The sequence below is a fragment of the Pelophylax lessonae genome (assembly GCF_965119305.1).
Source record: "Pelophylax lessonae genome assembly, chromosome: 4".
Lineage (NCBI taxonomy): Eukaryota > Metazoa > Chordata > Amphibia > Anura > Ranidae > Pelophylax > Pelophylax lessonae.
This window is the reverse complement of record NC_138771.1, coordinates 668973272-668996701: the sequence shown is the minus strand read 5'-3', so window position 1 is coordinate 668996701 and position 23430 is coordinate 668973272. Positions and strand designations below refer to the sequence as shown.

Sequence of the window (23430 nt, the reverse complement as noted above, 5' to 3'; positions counted from 1 at the left end):
AACCATATATATTGTTCTTTAAAAACTGATTTTTGTTTTTATAAATATCAGATTTAGCGCATTATTAGCGATTTAGTCTCCCGTTTTGCATAGTCTATTCTCGCTCCATCTGCAGTTGAGTGACTGTCGGCTGCGCAATTCGCAGACAATTGTGGTCTGTTTATATAGAACACTTATCTATGGTTTATGCTATACCTGGGGAAAAAGGTAATCTTGCTTCATTTTTAATTTCATTATTGAGCTACATTTCACATTGCATTTATTGTTTGAAGTTTGTATTTTATGTAAAGTTATCTTTTTGCGTTACCTCAAGTCTAATCATTTATTGTGAATACATGTCTTGTGAATAAATATTCTTATATATTCCCTACTGTACACTGTTTTCACTAAGATTAGTATATGCTTTTAAAAAGAAATGAATTGATTAAAAAGAACTTGTTACATATTGATTTGTGGAAATAAGTAGAGATTCTCCTAACTTACAGATAATTTGCTTATTTACATAAATGGAGACACTGTTATATTCAGAGCAGTATAAATATTCTGACATAAAGGAGGCACTGCTTCGATATGATTCATTTCTTATATATGCCAATCATAATTTTGATCGTGGTGACATAATTAATAACTTTGCAAAAAAAAAATATATATATATTTTTTTTATTGTGGATGTTGATAGAAACGCCCTAAAAATGTCTACATAAGGTAAGGTTCATGCTGCCAACTCTATCAAGGTGTCAATCCAACAGCCCCAGTAGATTTGGCACAGATCAAAGATATGTGGAAACACCTCTCTGAGTCTGAAATGGTGGAATATGTAAAAGCTGGTTAGTCATATATCAAAATCCTCAAGTCAGGTCAGTTACTGGGCACCTGACATATGGGTAGAGGAAAACCCGATGTATGAACTCACCAATAGCTTATCTAACACCAAAGACGTCAGGAAGCGTGATCACATACTTTTAGAGTCATGGCCAATCTTACTGTATCTCTGTGAGGAACTTCAGCACCAGAATGCTCTGTAAAAGAGGAATTTAGTAAAGTTCCAATCTCAACTCCAAATAAATGAGAATGAGATAAGGAACCTCCTTGAGCAGGTGAAGGAGACCTCTATTGGGACACATCAGTTAAGAGAATGTAGCGTGATACTGCAGAATGAAGTAGAACTGTGGCAGAAGTCTTATCAAGAAAGCTGTAATGAAATCATTTGAAAGAGAAATGTAAACGATTAATGCAAGAATTAGGAAGTTTTGAGCAAGGAAAAATGTTCCCTAGCGAATGTTGCCGAGTAACCAGCAGTGGAAAATTAAAAAAAAAAAAAAAGGTGTAACAGTTTAAGTCAGGACAGGAACTCATCAGTAAACAAATAGGAGAGTTATACAAAGGTCATGGTGTCCATGCAAAAGGGTAATGCTTATCAGTCCTGCATTAAATAAATGAAGTGTTGTGGAATTTTTCCTCAGGTACAAAATACTTGTTACCTGTTAGTCAGTGATACCAAATCAGACAATATAAATAGCTATGTATATAATGAATCAGACAGACTCAAGATGGCTGAATCATAGTGACCTTGTTTTATTACAGCAGGCAAGAGTTTAAATACACTAAATTACGTACAGAAAATGGGTTTGTTATTAAAAATGACGTACAAGAAATGGGTTGTCATTTAAGATCTTTTGTCCAATCAAGGTTAGCAAATTATTATGGTAAGGATAGGGTTAATCTATATTGTGATTTTCTGTCATCAGGGAAACTCCACTGTGATGCTCATCCAGAAGTTTCCAAAGGGACTTTTATCAGTCAGCTGTCCAGACAGATACGGGAATATTGTTGCGGTTAGGAACATCTCAGCTTATATATTTTTTTTAGCTTTTGCAAGCTCAGTGACACATGTAAAGAAATCAAAGACAAAAATTAGATTAATTAACTCGAAAGACATTTTGTTTAAGTCAACCATTTTAAATGCCAATCAAGGTATCCTGCATATCCAGAAAGGTATCCTGTATAGGCCAGTAAGGTATCCAGGACATGCCAGCAAGGTATCCTGTATATGCCACGTCATCTTCCCCCTCTTGAGAATTTATTGATCACGCTAACTACCTATCCGCTTATTAGATCTCTCCAAGGGAGCAGCTCCTTACGCTTGGGACACTGGCCCAGAGGGCAAACCTCAGTGGGGGGTGTCCGAGTCTTGGTAAGGTTCTGAGGCGGAGATTACTTCATACAAGGGGGGTTGAGGTGACAAATGTCTCATTACAGCATACTCAGCATCATCAATCACTTCTTATTTCCATATAGAGTTGAAATAGGTTGTCTCCTTGGCCTTGGTAACCTTATCAACCAAACACATAATTATCTTAATTCAACAGGTAACTAGAGAACATAATTATCATAAACATCAATATGAATACACAACTTTCATCATTTTAGGAGATAAGGCAAAACCTCCAAAGAACTGTGTTCATTAGGAAGGGCGGACACCATTGGAAGTAAAGAGGCTATAGTACATGTTCCTGTGATACACTGAGAAAGTCAACTATGGGCCTTATTGCCACAGACATAATAGATTCCCAACCCCGAATGTGACCACCCTAGGGTGAAAATGGGTATAAATGACTTTTCTGCATAATACCCCAGTTGCTTTCTGAACAACAGAAACCTGAGGGTTTCTCCTAGGTGAGAAATGTCCATATTGTCATTTAATATGGCTCATATTTTGTGTTTAACAGTTTCATTTCTGTAATGCAAGCAAGTTTCATTTCATGGGCTGTTCACAGTCAGCTGTGGGCAGGATATGTTTATCAGTGCTTGTGAACAGTCCACCCTCAGACATCAGTTATATTTCCATAGAACGCTATACACACTGTAGGATTCTTGATTAGACCTTCAACTTTCAGGGGAACTAACATGTCCTTTCGTGCCCTGGTAATGTTTCTATAGGATTTTGAAATCTCTGTCTGATTTAGATCCTCTAATGCAAGTGGGTTTACTAGCACAGGTATAGTCTGGGACTCTGGGTGTAATTGTGAACATATCTAGCACCCTGAGTATCCTGACTTCCTGGCTACCAGGTATTTAAACTTAACAGTACATTGGGCCTTGGGTTGTTTGTCTCTTTATCGTCCTGCCCCTTAATTATACCCAACATTCCCATACATATCAAAAATTAGAAGAAAATCATTGTACCACCCTTTTGCAATGACTGGCGTGAATCCATATATCCCTTCTACCTTGAGGGGTGTTGGTGTAACTAGACACTCTTAGTAGCCTGTCAAACCGAGAGTCGAGACTCCTTCTGACGTGTCTCCTGATTACTACTCAATCACCAAGCCTTACTTTATGACTTTTAGTATCCTCATTTGGATCTGGTAGGAATGAAAACACACTGTTATGCATTTTGTCAATTGCTTTTGAAGTGCTGCAACACATCTAGTGAGATCTGAGTGTGTGGCTTGCAATTGCTGTGGTAAATAGAGACCTGCTTCAGGTACTCACACTTTCTCAATATTTAGTGCGGCTAGGATCTCTGTAGAACCCTTCCTGTAAAGTGAGTTCCCGTTCCCCTGTCACTTTCGATAGGTTCTGGAATTCCATACCTGCACATTACCTCGGACAAGAGCTTTTTCCTGTGGTTTGTACTGTACCCCTAGAGACTGGCCAGGCCTCAGGCCATCCTGAAAAATGTCTATACAAACCAAAGCATGTGCATAGGGACCAGACTGGGGGAAATCAATGTAATCTATTTGAATTCCAAGGACAGCCTGACTTAGGGGTGTGCTTACAGTTCTACCAACATTGTACCTAGCACAGGTAAGACAAGAAGCAGTATATTTTGCAGCTTCTCCAGGAAAACCTGTTGCATTACCAAGGTGGTCATTAGAGTCTTTGAGTTATGACATGATCCGTGAGCTGCGGCTGCCACCCTCGGGTATAGGGCCTGAGATCAGACAGAAATGCTCCTCCATCCTCCAGCAATGTTACATCCTGTGTTGCACTTTTCTTCCACCACTTCTCACGCTCCTGTGAGGGGGCTTTTTCTGCAATGATATCAAGATTGCCATACTTACCGGAGTTGGTTGCTTTCCTGCGAGTGTAAAAATATCATATGCTGTTCATTTATCAGATAAAGAAACAATCTTTTTTCTCCGAGCTCACGGAGAAGAAATCACTTTGGTTACTTCCTCTTTTTATATAAAGACACACAGCCTGCTTCATACAGTCTGTCTCAAAAACCACAATAGGCTGTAAACCTGTGGTTTTCTTAAAGGGCAATGATCATCCTTACTTTCTACCCATGAATACTCATTTAAATACATCAATAACTCATTTAGCTTCATACTCTCCTATTTCCATTTATCTGCAAATGATTTCAAGATAGTTCTTGCCAAAACTGATTAATACATTTTACAAAAAAATGTGCAATATTCCAGTATCAAAGGCGCCTACAACTAGGATTATTAGCTGTCCAACTACAGAACATTTTAATTGGCTTGTGTAGCCCATACACTATGCTCCCAGAGCATTTAATCTTCAGATGCAAACTCCCTGGTCTGCCCCATTTATCTGGTAACCCTGTTACCCATACACTCTAAGGCAGTGGTCCTAATGACCTTTGACATTGACCCCTCTGGTCAGAATCCGTGGTAGTCCAACTACCTCACTATTACCCAGTAATAGAACTGCCTTAGACTTCCCAGGCCCCTGACCTGGACATCGACCCCTGGCCGGTATCTATACTTTTTGTATTTGGGCAGCCAACACAATTACTGGACAATTAATTATGACAGGTTCTCTTACTTGAGATCAAACTATTACCACATATATATATATATATATATATATATATATATATATTAGAGCATAGAGGTAGAAAACTTTAGACATATATACGTATATAATGACAGGTTAAATAGTCATATAGCATATAGTTTCAATGCATGCTGCGTCTCAAATGGAACTCTGAAATGAGACCGCTTTACCATAACCGTGGGTCACATTTCTGCGTGTCCAAGACACCCACAGTGGTGAGGGCTGACCCAACCTCACCTTTCACAACAAGTGTTAGTAGCAACAATATATACACCTAAAGGTTTAGGTTCTTTAAGAGGGTATTACGTCAAAAATAAACAGAGTTACCTGGACGACTGAGAGGACTGGGAAATACATTTTAAGCAGACAATGGGCTTACCTGGCCAGTTTTTTTCAGAGTCCCCCAGCGTCCATGTGTCTCACTCCGTCCACAGATAATGTCACATCTCCTGCCAAACTGTTGTGGAATTTTTCCTCAGGTACAAAATACCTGTTAGTCCTTAAATAGTTTGAACGCCCGAAAGGGCAACTAACGGAAAGTCGCTGCATCTTTAGGCGCTTTCTCCGATTGCCGTATTTCTGCAATTCTCTGCTCATGTTGCCGCTCTCGTTCCCTCTCTTGTCGTTCTAGTTCTTTCTCTTGTCGCTCATCCTGCAGCTGGATGTCTCTAATGGCATTCTGTATGGCGGTCTCTGATGGGTTAGCACCATATAATGCTAACCGCTCTCGAACTCGTTGCTGAAACAAGTCTTCAACTGACCTGGGTCCTGCATCACCCTCCCTCTGATCCATCTCGGCTAGCTCACTGATCAGGGTGGCCTTGTTCTTTGTCCCTCCGCGGCTCTCAAGTAAGTCTTTCAGCGTGGCTCTCCTGCATGCTGCATAGCTGGTCATTGACTGTGGTGGTTTGGAGTGTCCCAGTAACTGGAGAGCAAATCCCACCGCTGCCAATCAATATGACGAGACCCTTGCTCGCTCGCTTCTGCTCTCCCAACACTCCTCTGTTTCTAGTGAGTCAGCTTGCAGATCGCAACGTCTGATGGTTTGGTCAACCAAGGCTCCGGGATCCGAACTACAGCTATGTAAGCAAAACTCAGTCTAGGAGTATGACACTCTAGACTATGCTGAGTCCATTCATTATCCAACCAACGTTCAAAGAAATTTCTCGGATTCCTGATTGCCAACATTGTTTTACTGCGCTTTGAATGGTAGTTGCTAATACCATCACAGTAATTAACTTCTGTCTCTATCAAGACTTTGCAAGCTGAAGTTGGAGATTTCAAGGAAAATTTGAGTTTCTTTACTAGGAGATCGAAATTCAAAAGACTAACGAACAGTTGTGACATAGCTAACGCTAGCAAAGTTGCTACGAACTTACACTTGGAACTGCTTTTTCATTTCACTGCCTTGCTTAAAAGTTATGATGAACAATTCCCAATATGAACTACTCTCTTATAAATAGAGGACAGGACATTTTTTTTCTCTTTTCTTTCTCCTGACCTTCTTCCCAGATATTTCTAAGGTTGTCCACCTGAATACTGGGAAGAAGGGGGGATATGTCAGGATTATTGGGGAGATTAAATAAAAGAAAAATGGAAATATGTCATATTCTGTTTTATATAGAAATTTTGAGCAGTGGCGTCCATGTTGTAGAAGGTCACTAAAAGTTCAAACCTCCTTTTAGGCAAAAGTGTCTATTCAAGAGATTTCTAAAAGGTTTACCCAAACATGCTGGGTTGACCTAAGGTAATAAATAAATAGCCTGTTGACTTTCTTTAGATAAAGTCTAGCTGATGCTATACCAAGATAATCTTGTTTGTGTGGTGATCATAAAACCTAGTCAAGTATTCTGTGTTTAAACCCATTTAAAAATAAGATTTACAGATACATTATAATCCTATGTAAAATAATATTAACAATGAAGTATATATATATATATATATATAAAAAAACATACATAGATATGTAGGAAAACTTTCTATATTATAGTTATTTCATATTCTTGATAAATTCTAGTTTTAACTGATATTGATGACTCATCACTGCATGTCAAGAAAGATTTCAGTAAACTTTCGTAATTCGTAAAGTATCATAAAACTTTTCTGACCTTGCCAGAAGTCTAGTCTAGAAGGTCTAGGATTATAGGCTCTTTGTCAATATAAGGTTCAAAGTTTATTTGTTATATTGCTATATACTGAATCTAAAGAGTAATACAATACTGCCATCTTTGGTGACTGACTGCTACGAAGCAAAGTCTTCGGTTAAATCAGTCATTTCCAAAATATATATATTAATAATAGATCCTTAAATAAATGGTGTTACCAGATTCAATCCTTACCTAGATACATGATGGAGATATTAGATGGACATGTATATATTAGATGAGAGTATGGATAGATTTTTATGTTGTTTTTATGATATTCTTAAATAGAGAAATCATCATATAGTTTTAATATCCAATATACTGGATAACCAAGAGTTGTCACCCAATGACCTCACCAGTTAATGGATAAGTTATCCCAACCAATGGGGATAAAGTTCCACCTTCTGGGTTTGACTTATGGTAATTTTACTGCCCTTTTGTTTAACATAATATAAAAAGGGAACCCAGATGTCATAGGACACACAGAGACACATACGACAACATTCATTACACTTACAACACACACGCTACTCACATCCATACATATACTCATCTATACATACGCCATTTTGCTCCATCATTTATCTGAAACTTTGAAGGATGCCAAACGAAACTCCTCTCTAACTGGCCACCATTTTGGGAAGGCAGCCATTTTAAGGACTCTGGTAACAACCATTTTAAGCTAGCAGCCATCTTAAGTATGGTAAATATACCTTGCTGTTTATTTGATTAATATTTAAAATTGTTTATTTCCTTCCTTACATGTTTTACATTTCATGCTAAAGGGTAACGAGATTACAGTCCCAGCCGTATGAACCATATAGATTTTTCTTTATAAACTAATTTTTGTTTTATATGTTTTTATAAATATCAGATTTAGCGCATTATTAGCAATCTAGTCTCCCGTTTTGCATAGCCTATTCTCGCTCCATCTGCAGTGGAGTGACTTTCGGCTGCGCAATTCGCAGACAGTTTTGGTCTGTTTATATAGAACACTTATCTATGGTTTATGCTATACCTGGGGAAAAAGGTAATCTTGCTTAATTTTTAATTTCATTATTGAGCTACATTTCACATTGCATTTATTGTTTGAAGTTTGTATTTTATGTAAAGTTATCTTTTTGCATTACCCCAAGTCTAATCATTTATTGTGAATACATGTCTTGTGAATAAATATTCTTATATATTCCCTACTGTAGACTGTTTTCACTAAGATTGGTATATGCTTTTAAAAAGAAATTAATCGATTAAAAAGAACTTGTTACATATTGATTTGTGAAAATAAGTTGAGATTCTCCTACCTTACAGATCTTTGCTTATTTACATAAATGGAGACACTGTTATATTCAGAGCAGTATAAATATTCTGACAGCTCTGAAGGGGACACAGATGTGCAAGAAGGCTCTGATGGGGACACAGATGTGAAAGAAGGTTCTGATGGGGACAAAAATGTGTGGAAAGGCTCTGATGGGGACACAGATGTGTAGAAAGGCTCTAATGGGGACACCGGTGTGTGGTAAGGCTCTTATGGGGACACAGATGTGCAAGGAGGCTCTGATGGGGACACAGATGTGCAAGGAGGCTCTGACGGGGACATGAATGTGTGGAAATGCTCTGATGGGGACACAGATGTGTGGAAAGGCTCTAATGGGGACACAGATGTGTGGTAAGGCTCTTATGGGTATAAAGATGTGCAAAATGACTCTGATGAGAATGCAGATGTTCAAGGAGACTCTGATGGGGGCACAGATGTGAGGGAAGGCTCTGATGGGGGCATAGATGTAGAGGGAGACTCTCATGGTGACATGGTGAGATTTGTGGAAAGGCTTTGATAGGGACACAGATGTGAAAGGCGACTCTGATGGGGACACAGATGCGCAAGGCGACTCTGATGAGGTATAGATGTGCATGGTGAATTTGATGGGGACACAGATGTGGGGGAGACTTTGATGGGGAAACAGATGTGAGGGAATGCTCTGGTGGGGCATAGATGTGGAGGGAGACTATAATAGGGAAATGGATGTGGGGGAAGTCTGTGATGGGGACACAGATGTGTGTGAAGAGGCTCTTTTGGGGACACAGATGTGCAGGAAGGTTCTGATGGAAACATAGATGTGTGGGGAGGCCCGTTCATTCATTTTTAAATGCCTGATTTTTTTTGGCCTGTGAATATGTGTAAAATTTGCCATGTGGCCCTCCTACTGAAAAGTTTGGAGACCCCTGGTTTACAGGATTTTTATTGAATCTCTAATTGTCTAATGAGTGCTGGACTCCAAGGTCTGAACTGTGACTGAATAGAGAGGGATTGTGTTCTCTGTGTAAGTGGTCCCTCTTGGCAGACAACAGGTTGGGGCCACTGTCACACACAATCTGTCCTGCACAAGATGGAGTTACATAGTTACATAGTTAGTGAGGTTGAAAAAAGACATCAGTCCATACAGTTCAACCTATGATGTCTGTGTTTGCTGTTAACCATACATTGTATACCCCTGAATGTTGCGGTCTTTAAGGTGTCCATCTAAAAGTTTTTTTAAACTATCGATGCTCCCTGCTGCACCCCTTATGCAGTTTAAGGTTAAACCATTTTTCTTCTAGTTTTAGTGAATGGCCCCGTGTCTTATTGAATTTCCTTTCTCTGAAAAGTTTGTTCCCTATGCTAAGGTCACCAGTACGGTATTTGTACGTTGATATCATATCCCCTCTCAAGCGTCTCTTCTCCAGAGAGAATAAGTTCAATGCTTGTAGTCTTTCCTCATAGCTGATGTCCTCCATTCCCCTAATTACTTTGTTGCCCTTCTCTGGACTTTCTCCAGTTCCAGCACATCCTTTCTGAGGACCAGTGCCCAGAACTGGATGGCATATTCAAGCTGTGGCCGGACCAGAGTTTTGTAGAGTGGGAGAATAATCGCTTTATCTGTGGAGTGAATCCCCTTTTTAGTCATGCCAGTATTCAGTTGGCTTTGCTTGCAGTAGCTTGGCATTTAATGCCATTGCCAAGACTGTTGTCCACTAGGACCCCCAGGTCCTTTTCCATCTTAGATTCACCCAGAGGATCACCGCCTAGCGAGTAACTTGCGTTCATATTTCTGACACCCAAGTGCATTTCCTTACATTTTTCAACATTAAACCTCATCTGCCATGTAGTTGCCCACCCCATTATTTTGTTCAGATCTGCTTGTAAGGTTACCACGTCCTCTATAAAAGATATTGGCCTGCTTAGCTTAGTATCGTCCGCAAATATCGAGATTTTGCTGTTTACCCCATCCTCTACATCGTTTATGAATAAATTAAACAGGATTGTTCCCAGGACAGATCCTTGGGGGACCCCACTTTCCACACCCACCCAATCTGAGAACTCCCCATTTATCACCACCCTCTGAACTGCCCCTGGAGCCAACTTTCAATCCAGGCACTCACCCCATGGTTCCTACCTACGTACCTTAGTTTGTACAGTAAACGTTTGTGAGGAACTGTGTCAAATGCCTTTGCAAAATCCAGATACACCACATTCACAGGCCTTCCTTTATCTAGATACACCACATCCACAGGCCTTCCTCTACCTAGATGGCAACTCACTTCTTCATGGAGTTAACCACCTCTGGGCCTGCCCCTGAGCCAACAGAATCTCAGACCCATTGTGGCTCCTGTCCCCTAGGAATACCAGCTGAAATAGTGTATGCCATTTTTTGGCATCACTGCATAGCATCTTGATATACTTTTCAAAGGATGACTCACCCAAAGAGAGCATTAGAGAGGAAGAGATGGATGCAACTACGCTTTCACTGTCAACAGCTATAAGGATGTAGGTGGAACAGCTAGCTCCAATGGTGTGCTCCATCTTGCATTCTTTCCAGCTGCCAACAGAGTTGCCCAGTGAACTGTAAATAATATGTAGTGTCCCTGCCCATTTTTGCTGGTATACGTGTCTGTGGTCAGGTGGACCTTCCTACTGACCATGTGGTCCAGCGACATGGAAACACAGCCTTCCACGTGATGGTGGAGGGCAGGGATGGCATTATGGGAGAAAAAATGTCAGCTGAGTTTGTTCCACTGCAGTAAAGCATATGCAACAAATTCACCAAAGTGGGCCAAATCCACCAGCTAGACAGGAAGGAGTTGTACAACTAGCAGTTTTTCCAAGCTACCATTGAGCCACTGCGCATATGGATGGCTGGGGTTGTATTTCATCCTCTATTCTGTCAGTTGTTGCATGGAAATTTGCCTGCTGAGTGCAAAAGCTTGAGATGGCATTGTGGGGTTTGCAGATGTAGAGCTAGGGTTAAGCCTATGCATGAACTCTGTGTGGTACCAGCTGACCTTCTTCCCCATTGGAAAAGCCATGCGGTAAACCTGTGACACCCCTTGAAGAACTCATCCCTATCACTGGAGGCTACTAATGGGGACTCTCATAAAGTGGGGATAGAGGTGGAAAGGTAGGATCTGGCGGAATAGGATGGCTGCTCCCTCCACTTCTCTGAGACCTGCCCCGGATTAGATCCTTTTTCACTGATGTTGTGCCTTTACCTCACTCTCCTCCTTTGCCAAATCTGGCACTCAAGTATGGTCAGAGAACTCCTCATTACCATCGCCAGGTCTAGGGGGTTGCTGTGGTTGGCTGCTCCCACTCCTCCTCCCCCCAGAATTTCAGTTGTGCCTCCCAGGCAAGCCAGCCCATGGACATTCTGGGGAAAGGTGGGTATTCTGCTACAGGGAACTAAAGTGAATGTCTGCTAATAAGTGACAGTGGCAGACAGAAGAGGGCCAGGAGGAGGTACCGGTTGAGCTGTGTTCTCCCCCTCCTCCATTCAGCAGGTGACACAGGAACACTAGATTGGACTGTACACAATTATATTACCCGCCCCCCTACCCAAATGTCCTGCTGCCAGGAGATAAGCAGGCCATGGAGGAGATAGTGGGCAGGTAATCCCTGCTGACCTTGCATCCTTTTCCACTCTGCCCCCCTGACATTTTTTACTGCACCCCCACATCAGACAGGCTAGATTTGGCCCTGATTATCACTATCCCTCTCCTTAATACTTGAACCATTGTGGCAGTAGGCCTCGGCTGCAGGAACATGTGCTCCTCATTCTCAGATACAAATAATTGGTGTGATCCTCTTGCAGCAAGTGTCAGATACTGTGCTTCATTAACTCAATTGACTCCCGTGTCTGTGGAGGAAGAACAGGAAGCTTTAGCAGCTACTGATGACTTCAAGCTATTCTGTTCCTGGGAGACAGAGGAGGAGGATAATAATGATTTGTTTAGCAACTCCACCACCTTCTCTTTAGCTTTGGGTGTATAACAGGCTTGCTGCCAGGAAAGAAAGACACCTGTCCTCCCTCTAGATACTACACCACAACTCCTGATTTGGCCTGTAACTATGAATGCTGGAATGCTGATCCTCAAGCAATTACATTGATTTTTGTAAGTATAAATGTACACAATCATAGGGCTTGTCCTAATCTGACATTGAAAGATTTCCTAACAAATCAACAGAGAGCTGAGCTCAGCCTCGCCCTGTGCAGGCGAGTTGTAACGACTCAAGTTCAATTGTATTTCTAGCTCCAGACTTTCAGTTTCATTTCTCTTCTGCTGTCAGCGATGGCGTCTGCTGATGTGAAAGCTGAGCTGGAATGTTCCGTCTGTCTGGACATTAATACTGATCTTGTAACCCTGGAATGTGGACACAACTTCTGCCAAGTCTGTATTGATCGTGTGCTGGATACACAGGGGGGGTCTGGAGGATATTCCTGTCCTGAATGCAGAGAGAAGTTTCCGAATTGTCCTGCACTGCAGAAGAACATGAAACTACGTAACATAGCAGAGACATTCCTGTCTGCTCAGCCAGATCAAGAGGAGTCCGGGGTCCTCTGTACTTACTGTGTGGACTCTCCTGTACCTGCTGTTAGATCCTGTCTGCTCTGTGAGGCCTATCTGTGTGATAAACACCTGAGAGTCCACAAAAAGTCCCCAGAACACATCTTATGTGACCCCACCTTGTCCATGGAGAGCAGGAAATGCTCCGTCCATAAGGAAGTGTTAAAGTATTTCTGCACTAAAGATGGTAGCTGTGTCTGTATGTCTTGTTATGTGATTGGAGAACATAAAGGACATGAGATGGAGTCACTGGATGAGGCTTCTGAGAAGAAGAAGAAGACAATGAGGAATGTTCTGCAGCAACTTCTGACAAAGAGAGAGGAGACGGAGGAAAGAGTCCAGAGTCTGCAGGAACACAGGAGGAAAGTAGAAGAAAAAGCAGCTGGTGACAACGAGAGAGTCACTGCCCTCTTTACAGATCTTAGGAAACGTCTAGAAGACCTGGAGAATAGAGTAACGAGGGACATCTCCAGGCAGGCAGAGCAGAATTTCATCTTCATGTCGGATTTCATTCGGGATCTGGAAATAAAGAAGGAGGAGCTGTCCAGGAAGATTTGTCACATTAAGGAGCTGTGTAACATGACGGATCCACTGACTGTCTTACAGGAATCAGACACAGGTGAATTGTGTGATACTGAGGATGGAGATAATGAGGACAGAGAGAGACATGGGGAACTCCTCCATAATGGAGGGGATCTGGATGTGGCGATGGTCTTACACACAGGTTTATCTGATATAATAACAGAGGTAAATGTTTACTTTCCCATACAGACAGCTTCAGACATATTACTGGATGGAAACACAGCTGGTAATATTCTACAGATATCAGAGGACAGGAAAACTGCTTCCAGGTCAGATAGGAACCAGAATCACCCAGAAACACCAGAGAGATTTCAGTGGCATCCTCAGGTAATGAGCAGTCAGAGTTTCTCTTCTGGGCGACATTACCAGGGTATGGATGTCGGGGGGTCAGAGAGCTGGAGAGTTGATATGTGTTACCCTGCAGATATATTACTGGATGGAAACACAGCTCATGATAAACTACATATATCAGATGACAGGAAAACTGTATCCAGGTTAAATAGGAACCAGAAGCGCCCACAAGCACCAGATAGATTTCAGTGGCATCCTCAGGTGATGAGTAGTCAGAGTTTTTCCTCAGGGAGACATTACTGGAATGTGGATGTCGGGGGATCACATGAATGGATAGTTGGGATGTGTTACCCCAGTATCGACAGGAAAGGACGTAAATCAGAGATTGGAAAGAATAACAAGTCCTGGGGATTGGACAGATCTGGTAATCAGTATTTTGTGATACATGACAGTAAAGTGACCCCCTTACCCACCAATCTCTCCAGTAACAGAGTCAGGATAGATCTGGATTATGAGGCCGGGCAGATCTCCTTTTATGATCTGTGTGACCCGATCCGACACCTCCACACCTTCACCACCACCTTCACTGAGCCCCTCCATGCTGGGTTTAATGTATTAAAAGGTTTTATAACGATATGTGGGGGGAGATGTGAGAACTCCGCCCAGAGTCTGGTGACATCACAGGAATGGGTGATGGGATTGGATCATTGATCAGCCAATGCTTGAAGGAAGTGGTGACTCCATAGATAGAGGAGCCACCCTAAGACAGGAAGTGTGTTAAGGGCAGGATCACTGGGAAAAATAAAGGAAAAAAGCCCAAGATTGGTAAGCTTCAATATATATCATTTTTATTTTTTGGGTTTATTACCACTTTAAGTCTTTGCCCCAGAGCCAGCATGCTATAAATAAGAATTAGAAAAGTGTCAGAATTCCTTATCTCTATACTTGTTTGAGGTCAGGGACTGAGACAGTATTGAAGGTAAAGCATCTACATGACAGCCAGGGAACTAGCATTCTCACAAGGAGTTCAGCTGGGTTTTTTTTCTTTGCTAAATAAACGAAAAAATCCCCAAAATTAAAAAAAAAAACGTTTTTCTTAGTTTCTGTTTAAAAATTTTGTAAATAAGTAATTTTTCTCCTTCACTGATGGGTACTGATAGGTGGCACTGATGAGCACTGATAGGCTGCACTGATATGCAGCACTGATGAGCACTGATAGGCTGCACTGATATGCAGCACTGATAGGCATCACTGCTGGGCACTGTTGAGGCTGAACTGATGATAAGTGCCCTGATTATCTATGCAGATCTCCCCTGTAAGAAAATGCAGCTGATTGGCTCTCTGCCGATAACCTGAAGTTCCTTGTTTACATGTAATCAGATGTGATTAGACACTGTGATGGGCTGTGTCCCTGCTGATGAGTGTGCTACGGCGGCGAGAGTGAGACAATGTCATATGACGTTGCCCCAGAACATAAGAGCCGCTGCCCACCTGTCATTTCACAGTACGGTGGGTGGGAGGTGGTTATATGTAAAATGTAGTTAATTAACGGACACAATGATAAGTGCCAGCTGTGTCTGCATTCCAGGGACAGTCCCGAGATTTAGAGGTTTGTCCCTGGAAATGTTGCTGATTTGAATCATATTCTATTATGATTTGTATTACAGAGTCAGTTCACCTTCATGGTTATAATAATCGGTGACGGGTATTTTATTCCTCATTTTCCTGTTTCTTTTAATGTCGGCAGTTTTCTTTTTTTTTCAAATTTTATTTATTTATACAGAAGAAACAAAGGGAATATTCCTTGATAACATTTCCACATATAATTCAATATAATCATTATACAATCTTATATCATTATTATTCACTTTTATCCGAAGTGCTCTTGCATTTAGATTGTGTCCTTCTATGTTTGGAAATAAAATTTCTTAATTTCCCCCAGTTTCTCTCATTTTTCTTATTTAAAATATCCTATACCAAGAAGAAGATAAGACAAGAAAATAATAATAAAAAGAAAAGGAAAAAGAGAAAGAGAGGGAAAAAAAAGGGGGGAGGGAGAGGGGGGAAGGGGAAGGGGACGGGTATGTGGGTAATAGGGGTGGAATAATAGCAGTGAAATTAAATGATATGTCTGAGAGATTATTTCCTCCTGTCCAGTTCCAGAGTTATATTGATTCCCTCATCACAGGTAATACCAGAGCCCTTACTCTAGGGATCCATTTATCTATTTCTATCTCAAGAACCCTTATAGTATTCCTCTGTTAGGCCACTTAATGTTTTTATTTACCTCCGTATAAAGGAGAGTGAGAAGAGAAAACAGGCGCCATGTAGTAAGCCATAAAATTTATTGCACAACGAATTACATAGTATCTTACACTGTGGTAAGCTTCAGTCCGTGTCTCAGCGAATCCAGCCGCACGATCCGGCCGTCCACCGGCCCGGAGGTGACGTCACAGGAAGCTGGTCCGGAGGGTTGGTAACATCGGAAGCCGCAGTGGAACGCAAGCTCCCGGAAATGACGCAACGCGTTTCGGAGCATGCGCACTCGGCTCCTTTCTCAAGCGTAAAGGGCTGCCACCTAGAGTCCGGTTTAAATACGGCAGCCTTTAATCAATTCATCGTGGAAACCAAGGGAAGGGGCGGCGCAATACTCTGCGGGACCAGCTACATAACCAGCCCACTACAGAATGCGCTCATAATAGTAATGGTAATAAGACTTTTGGACTGGGGCTTCTTCTGGTGTACAATACAACAATTATTACAAGCAAAAACACACTATTAGCATTTATAGCATATACGTTATCCAGGACGGACGCATGTTGACATGACTAACACTTAAACCATATTAACTAAAAGATAAAAATAAAAGACAAAGGGAAGGGGAAGAATACATATATGTATATGCATATATATATCCACATGTAATTATAAAAAAAAAATACACACATATGTATAGTGAATTTAGAAAGGAAAAAAAGACTGGAAAAGGAAAAACGAGCTACCTCATGACACTGGTAGTAGATTCGTGAATAAATTCACAGATTAGTACAATCCCTACCATGTGCTCACGAGGGGGGGGGGAAGAAAAGGAGGCTCGTTTTTTTGTGATCCATGGAGAGTTAAAATCTTATATAATAAAAAACACCTTATATAAGATTTTAACTCTCCATGGATCACAAAAAAACGAGCCTCCTTTTCTCCCCCCCCCCTCGTGAGCACATGGTAGGGATTGTACTAATCCGTGAATTTATTCACGAATCTACTACCAGTGTCATGAGGTAGCTCGTTTTTCCTTTTCCAGTCTTTTTTTCCTTTCTAAATTCACTATACATATGTGTGTATTTTTTTTTTTTTTTTTTTTTATAATTACATGTGGATATATATATGCATATACATATATGTATTCTTCCCCTTCCCCTTCCCTTTGTCTTTTATTTTTATCTTTTAGTTAATATGGTTTAAGTGTTAGTCATGTCAACATGCGTCCGTCCTGGATAACGTATATGCTATAAATGCTAATAGTGTGTTTTTGCTTGTAATAATTGTTGTATTGTACACCAGAAGAAGCCCCAGTCCAAAAGTCTTATTACCATTACTATTATGAGCGCATTCTGTAGTGGGCTGGTTAAGTAGCTGGTCCCGCAGAGTATTGCGCCGCCCCTTCCCTTGGTTTCCACGATGAATTGATTGAAGGCTGCCGTATTTAAACCGGACTCTAGGTGGCAGCCCTTTACGCTTGAGAAAGGAGCCGAGTGCGCATGCTCCGAAACGCGTTGCGTCATTTCCGGGAGCTTGCGTTCCACTGCGGCTTCCGATGTTACCAACCCTCCGGACCAGCTTCCTGTGACGTCACCTCCGGGCCGGTGGACGGCCGGATCGTGCGGCTGGATTCGCTGAGACACGGACTGAAGCTTACCACAGTGTAAGATACTATGTAATTCGTTGTGCAATAAATTTTATGGCTTACTACATGGCGCCTGTTTTCTCTTCTCATTTTCACTAGCGGATTCCTCAGAGCTTCTCCCGCCAGTGCAGCCTAGTATTCAGCCTTTTGGGACAGTTCCTAACAAGACTTTGGAGACATCCCCTGCATCCCTCTTACAGCGGTGAATCCCCTTTTTTTTTTTTCTTTCTCCTCTCTTGCTTGGTCGGAAGCGCCCAACACCCTCTTCTTTTGAACATCCGTATAAAGGAGGATCTGACAAGGCGGGCATGAAGGGGGGAGGGGGGGCCCGAGAGGAGGGGGAGCGGAGAGAGAAAGGAGAGAAGAAAAAAAAAAGGAAAAATTGTGATTTATCTCGACTGAGTATATGTGTGCCTTGAACCATTTATACTATTTCATTTGTGTCTGAAGCTATATCGTGCCCATCTTCCCCCCCCTCTTTCTTTTTTTTTCTCTTTTTTCTATTTCTTTCAGTGTCTTTTTGTCACTCCACAGTGCTCTTCTGTGATTCTATCTACCACTGAAAAGAAAAAAAAAAAAAAGCAAACTTAATAGCAAGTGTCTCTTCCCACCTTCGTGTTCCATTTCCCTCTTGTTTGTCTCCCTTTGTGTCTTCCCTAAATTTTGTGTTTAAAGAAATTTAAAACTCTCTCCTCCTAATGAGGAGGGAGACAGTGAGGGAAAAAAAAATAAAAATAAAAATTATAATAATTTATCATCTATCTCTCTCCCCCCCCCCCACCACTCCGCCCCCCCCCCCTTCCACGCCCCTCCGTATTAAGTAAATTTATATGTTTCTCTGCTCTTCCATAGACAGGGCTTTCCCTTCCTCTGAAGCTATAAATTGGTTCCATAAAGCCAATTTTTTGGTGTATAATTCACTTCTGCCTTGCCCAGTTAAGATCATATCCTCAAATTTATTTATTTCCTCCACTTTATGCCTCCACATGTTGATGGTTGGCGGATTTGAATCCCGCCATCTTAAAGGGATGCACGCTTTAGCTGAGTCTAGGAGATGTCTTAGAATCGATTTTTTATATTGTCGATCTGACAATTCTGGGGCGTGGAAGAGGAAAAATATAGGGTCTTCTGGGATATTATATTCGATACATTTCTGAGATATTTCCTTTATCCGAAACCAGAATCTCTTTATCTTTGGGCATTGCCAGAAAATATGAAAGAGATTCCCTTTTTCTTCCAGACACCGCCAGCATTTATCCGATATTTGTACTTAAAATTTGTGTAAACGAGTTGGTGTATAATACCACCTAGATAGTAGTTTGTTTCCTGTATTCGTGTGCATATTGAAGATTTGAACGTGAATTTTATTATGTGTTGTATTTGTTTTGGTGTGAATACAGGGAGCGATTGTAGGAAATGGTTCAATTGTACAGCTCTCCAATGATCCAGACCAAAGTCCTCCCCTGGGTCCTTCAATATGTTTACAGTTACCCAAGCACCCAACCTTTATAAAGTGAGATGCCTGGAATTTCCCTCTCTCTCTCATTTTATTAAATTGGGTGTCCTGATATCCTGGAGTAAATGCTGGGTTCCCTAAGATAGGAAATAATGGTGTATCTTTTGTAGTTATTGCTGAATTTTGGAAAAGCTTTCTACATATCCTAATTGTAGTTCCTACTGTTGGATGTTGCATCGTCTCCTTAGTCAGTGGACCTAAACACCAAGGGGCCCTCTTTAAAGGTATTTTGCTTTGCGTCTGCTCTATGTTGGGCCAGATTTTAGTCTCAGCATGGCAGCACCAGTCTATAAATCTACCTAGGTGTACTGCCTGGTAGTATTTTGATATATCCGGTACTGCAAGTCCTCCATTTTTTTGGGGTAAGTATATAAGTGCTCTTTGGAGCCTGGGTCTTTTTTGGCTCCATATGAATTTTGAAAATTCTGACTGTACCTGTCTAAAATAGTTAGACGGTATTGAAATTGGCATAGCCTGGAACATATACAGGAACCTCGGGAGTATAGCCATTTTGAGAATATTACACCGTCCGAACCATGAACTTAATCCTGTTTGCCACCCTCGTAGTTGATCACTTACTTTTTTCAGAAGAGGTGGGAAGTTTAGCGTGTATACAGGGGATAGCTCTGCCGGCAAGAGCGTTCCTAAGTATTTCAACGCCTCTCCCGTCCACCTCAGGGCAAAGTTTACGCATAATTGTGATCTTAAGTCGTTAGTTAACCCAATTCCCATCGCTTCGGATTTGCCTAAGTTAATCTTCAAGTTGGATAATACTCCATACTGGCGAAATTCCTGCAGAAGGTTAGGTAAAGAGATAAGAGGGTTTGTAAGCGTGAAAAGCATATCGTCTGCATAAGCAGAGACTTTCTGTTGAATGCCTGCTGTTTTTATTCCCCAGATGTCCGGATTATTCCGAATAGCGCATAGGAAAGGCTCTAACATAATAGTGAATAGTAGCGGAGATAATGGACATCCCTGTCTTGTACCGTTTGAAATCTTGAGTTCCTCTGACAGAACTCCATTTGCTTTGACCTGGGCAGTTGGGTTTAGATATAGTTGGGTTATCCAATCTATCATCCTTTCTCTGATCCCCACGTGTTGTAATACTTTGAACATAAATTTCCAACTGACCCGGTCAAATGCCTTTTCTGCATCAGTCCCAATAAAAGTGCATGCTTGTTTAGAGTCGTGGGCCAGATATAGGAGATTAAGGGCTTTTACTGTGTTATCTCGTGCTTCTCTATTGGGTACGAAGCCCACTTGGTCAAGGTGTATCAGGGAGGGGAGGTGAGTCTGAAGTCTGCTCGCTATGATTTTGGAAAGCAATTTTAGATCTGTGTTAAGTAATGATATAGGTCTATAACTAGAACATGCTGTCGGGTCCTTTCCTTCTTTTGGTAACACCGTTATGTGTGCACGTAACATGTATTTGTGTACAGGTGATTGTACAGAAGACCTATTAAATAAATCCACCATCTTTTGGCCTAGTTTAGGGAGGAATGTCTTATAATATTGTATTGGTAGGCCATCTGGCCCTGGTGCCTTCCCTATTTTAGTATTTTTAATTGCATTCTGAAGTTCTTCTAATGATATATTGGCAGACAACGACACAACGACTCCTCTACTATTGTTTGATAATAATGCCGTCAGATAGCAGCCATCTGAGCATTTAAGTTATTATTAAAGGTGCCAATCCTCAAATTGTTACATAGAATTTATTGAGAGGTTGGGAAGGAAGGATTTTCCGGCACATAAATTTTTCTTAGAAAAAATTTTCAATTTTATTCAAATAACATAACACAGAGAGCAAACACACAAAACATAAAACAAAACAGAAACAAAATTGTTGATTAAAAAGTTGACTGGAGCCAAAATGGGTTATCCAGTCAGGAATAGATAACATACAGCAGTTCTATTTGATGTGGTCATACATATATTCATATTCTTAGTCACTTGACGCGACTACATGTACATATTTGTATACTTAGAAGCATGATGACAGAAATTAGTAGTATGCTTGATCAGGTTGCTCTACATGTTTCGCCTCATAAAGAAGCTTCGTCTGGAGCCTGCTTGTGATCAAAGAAAAAGGTTCTATATAGGATGGAAACATACAAAATTACTGATGGTATAGGTAATCCTCAAACTTTGTATTATGATAATGAACATCTAGAATCAGAGAACTACATGCATGTTCATGGTGGCGTATCTAGTCACCGGCTTGGTCAGTGCAAATCAGGCGAGCGGCGAAACTCCATGGGAGCAATGGGTAGTGCATCCCGGGGGTCACCCATAGAATCACATGTGGGGGGCCACGTAGTACTTATTGTGTCTATTAAATATAAGGAGGTAGTATATATATATCTATAAATAGCTTAGTTAATACATACCTGTGAAATTGATCTGCAGGATAACTGTCACCGCAGACAAATGGTAATGAATAACGAAGGGACAATCATGGATAGGTACAGAACTCGGTATATATATAGAGAGATGATTAGCCCAGGGGTAGTAGAGCCTGGGGGCCACCTGGATAGGGATGTAATAGCATACCAATTAGTACTAACGTTGGGTAACATATATTGTCTATAAAGACTTAAAGAGGGTTGTGAAGCCATGAGTAAATAAATAGGTGAGTTGTGATGAAAGACTAGTATACACCTCCCAAGAAAAACCAAGTGGAGACATATAGGAGTAGGCTAGCACACACAATAATATCTCACCAAACAAATTGTACTATGGAAGCATCTCTCCATATATCACATGGAGGAAGGCCATGTGGGTGTGCCACCAGGTGTTAATATATCACAGTCCTAGGTAGATATAAATAAAATTTTTTTAAGGTAAATACTATAAGTTTCAAAGGGTCAGAGAGAGGATAATTAGACTTGCCAAATAAAGATGGCGTATAAAAATGGTGTATACCTTGCAATGGTTCTGTCCTATAGTTCCATGAAGTCTCCTCCGGATGGGGAACCGCCGCCATAGTGAGGCCAGCGTGTATGGCCTCTTTATAGCGGACTCCTCTACTATGTCTCCTGGTTTTTCAACTCTCTGGCCTTTTGAGGTCATAAGTTTAGGAATATATGTTCTTGTTCTTGTATCTCGTATGGATCTGGCTAGCATTTTCCCACACTTATCCCCTGACTCATATATTGTCTTTCTGCTTCTCTTTAAGGCTACTTTAGCCTTGTATTGTAGAAGATCAACTATCTGTTTGCGGGTGTTAGAGATTTATTTCATTAGTTCTGCATTAGGGGCGTGTTTATGTCGGGATTCAAATTCATGTAGTTTCTGTAGAAGTTGGTTCATTTGTTTTGTACGTGATTTTTTGAGCCGTGCTCCATGCTTTATGAATATCCCCCTAATCACTGCCTTGTGGGCCTCCCAAACCACCCTGAGGCTTGTCTCCTCCCCTATGTTGTTTTGGAAATAAAACTCTAATTCTTTCTCCACCTCAGATATAGCTGTTGTTTCTTGTAACAGGCTTAAGTTTAGGGTCCATGTTTGTGATCTGACTAAGGGTGTTTCTTGTAAGGCATATGTGAGTGTCAATGGTGCGTGAGCCGACCAAGTTATTGGACCGATGACTACTGATTTAATCGAATGTAATTGTGAATGTGGTATCGGGAAGTAGTCGATCCGAGAGTATGATGCATGTGGTGTAGAAAAAAAAGTATAGTCTTTCTCTCCTGTATGTAGCAATCGCCACGCGTCAATCAATTGTGATCTGTAAAGTTGTTTTGCAACCCTTTTCTGTACTCTAGGTGGGATAGAAGATGTTCCAGTTGATGTATCCTCCCTCCATCGGCTATAAAGAGACCCTTTATTTTTCGGAGGGCAGAGGAGATGAGAGAGGAGTGGGGACTTCCCTTTTTTCTTTTCTCTGCTTTTTGTGGTGATTTTAGGGGACTTTTGTTTTCCTAAAATGTTTATAAAACGATTGAAGAGGACTAGATGTTAAATGTTTAAGATTGAGTGTGGGGGGAGACGGGAGGTGAGGGGGGTGTCTAATACCAAAGGGGGGGATATTGGCGTTGCACCTACCCACTCATCTCTTCTCCCCTCTCAGAATGTACTGCAGAGGGAGGTTTCATTGTGGAGGGTTGGAATGGAGGAGATGACTACCTGGTGTTTGGCTCCCCTCTCTCACCCCCATTTTGAGGTGGGGCACTGCCCTGGGGGGGGGGAGAGGGAGAGGGACAAAAGGGGATATAAAAAGAGGAATAATAGGAACAAAGCACTGACCCCCCCAAAGGTGGGAAAGTGTGATGGACGGAGGCGGGAGGCGGGTGTGTCTTCCACTG

At 41.4% G+C, this 23430-nt stretch overlaps 1 protein-coding gene across 1 annotated transcript in view; it reads left to right on the top strand.

The window, feature by feature from the left end:
- LOC309553092 (uncharacterized protein) overlaps positions 1 to 23430 on the top strand; it is a gene marked incomplete at both ends in the record, with an annotated part of 117362 nt that overhangs the window by 2774 nt on the left and 91158 nt on the right. Inside the window, 2 exon segments of the mRNA XM_082253991.1 lie at positions 12516 to 14411; positions 15861 to 15891. Coding sequence (XP_082110117.1) covers positions 12516 to 14411; positions 15861 to 15891 — 1927 coding nt within the window.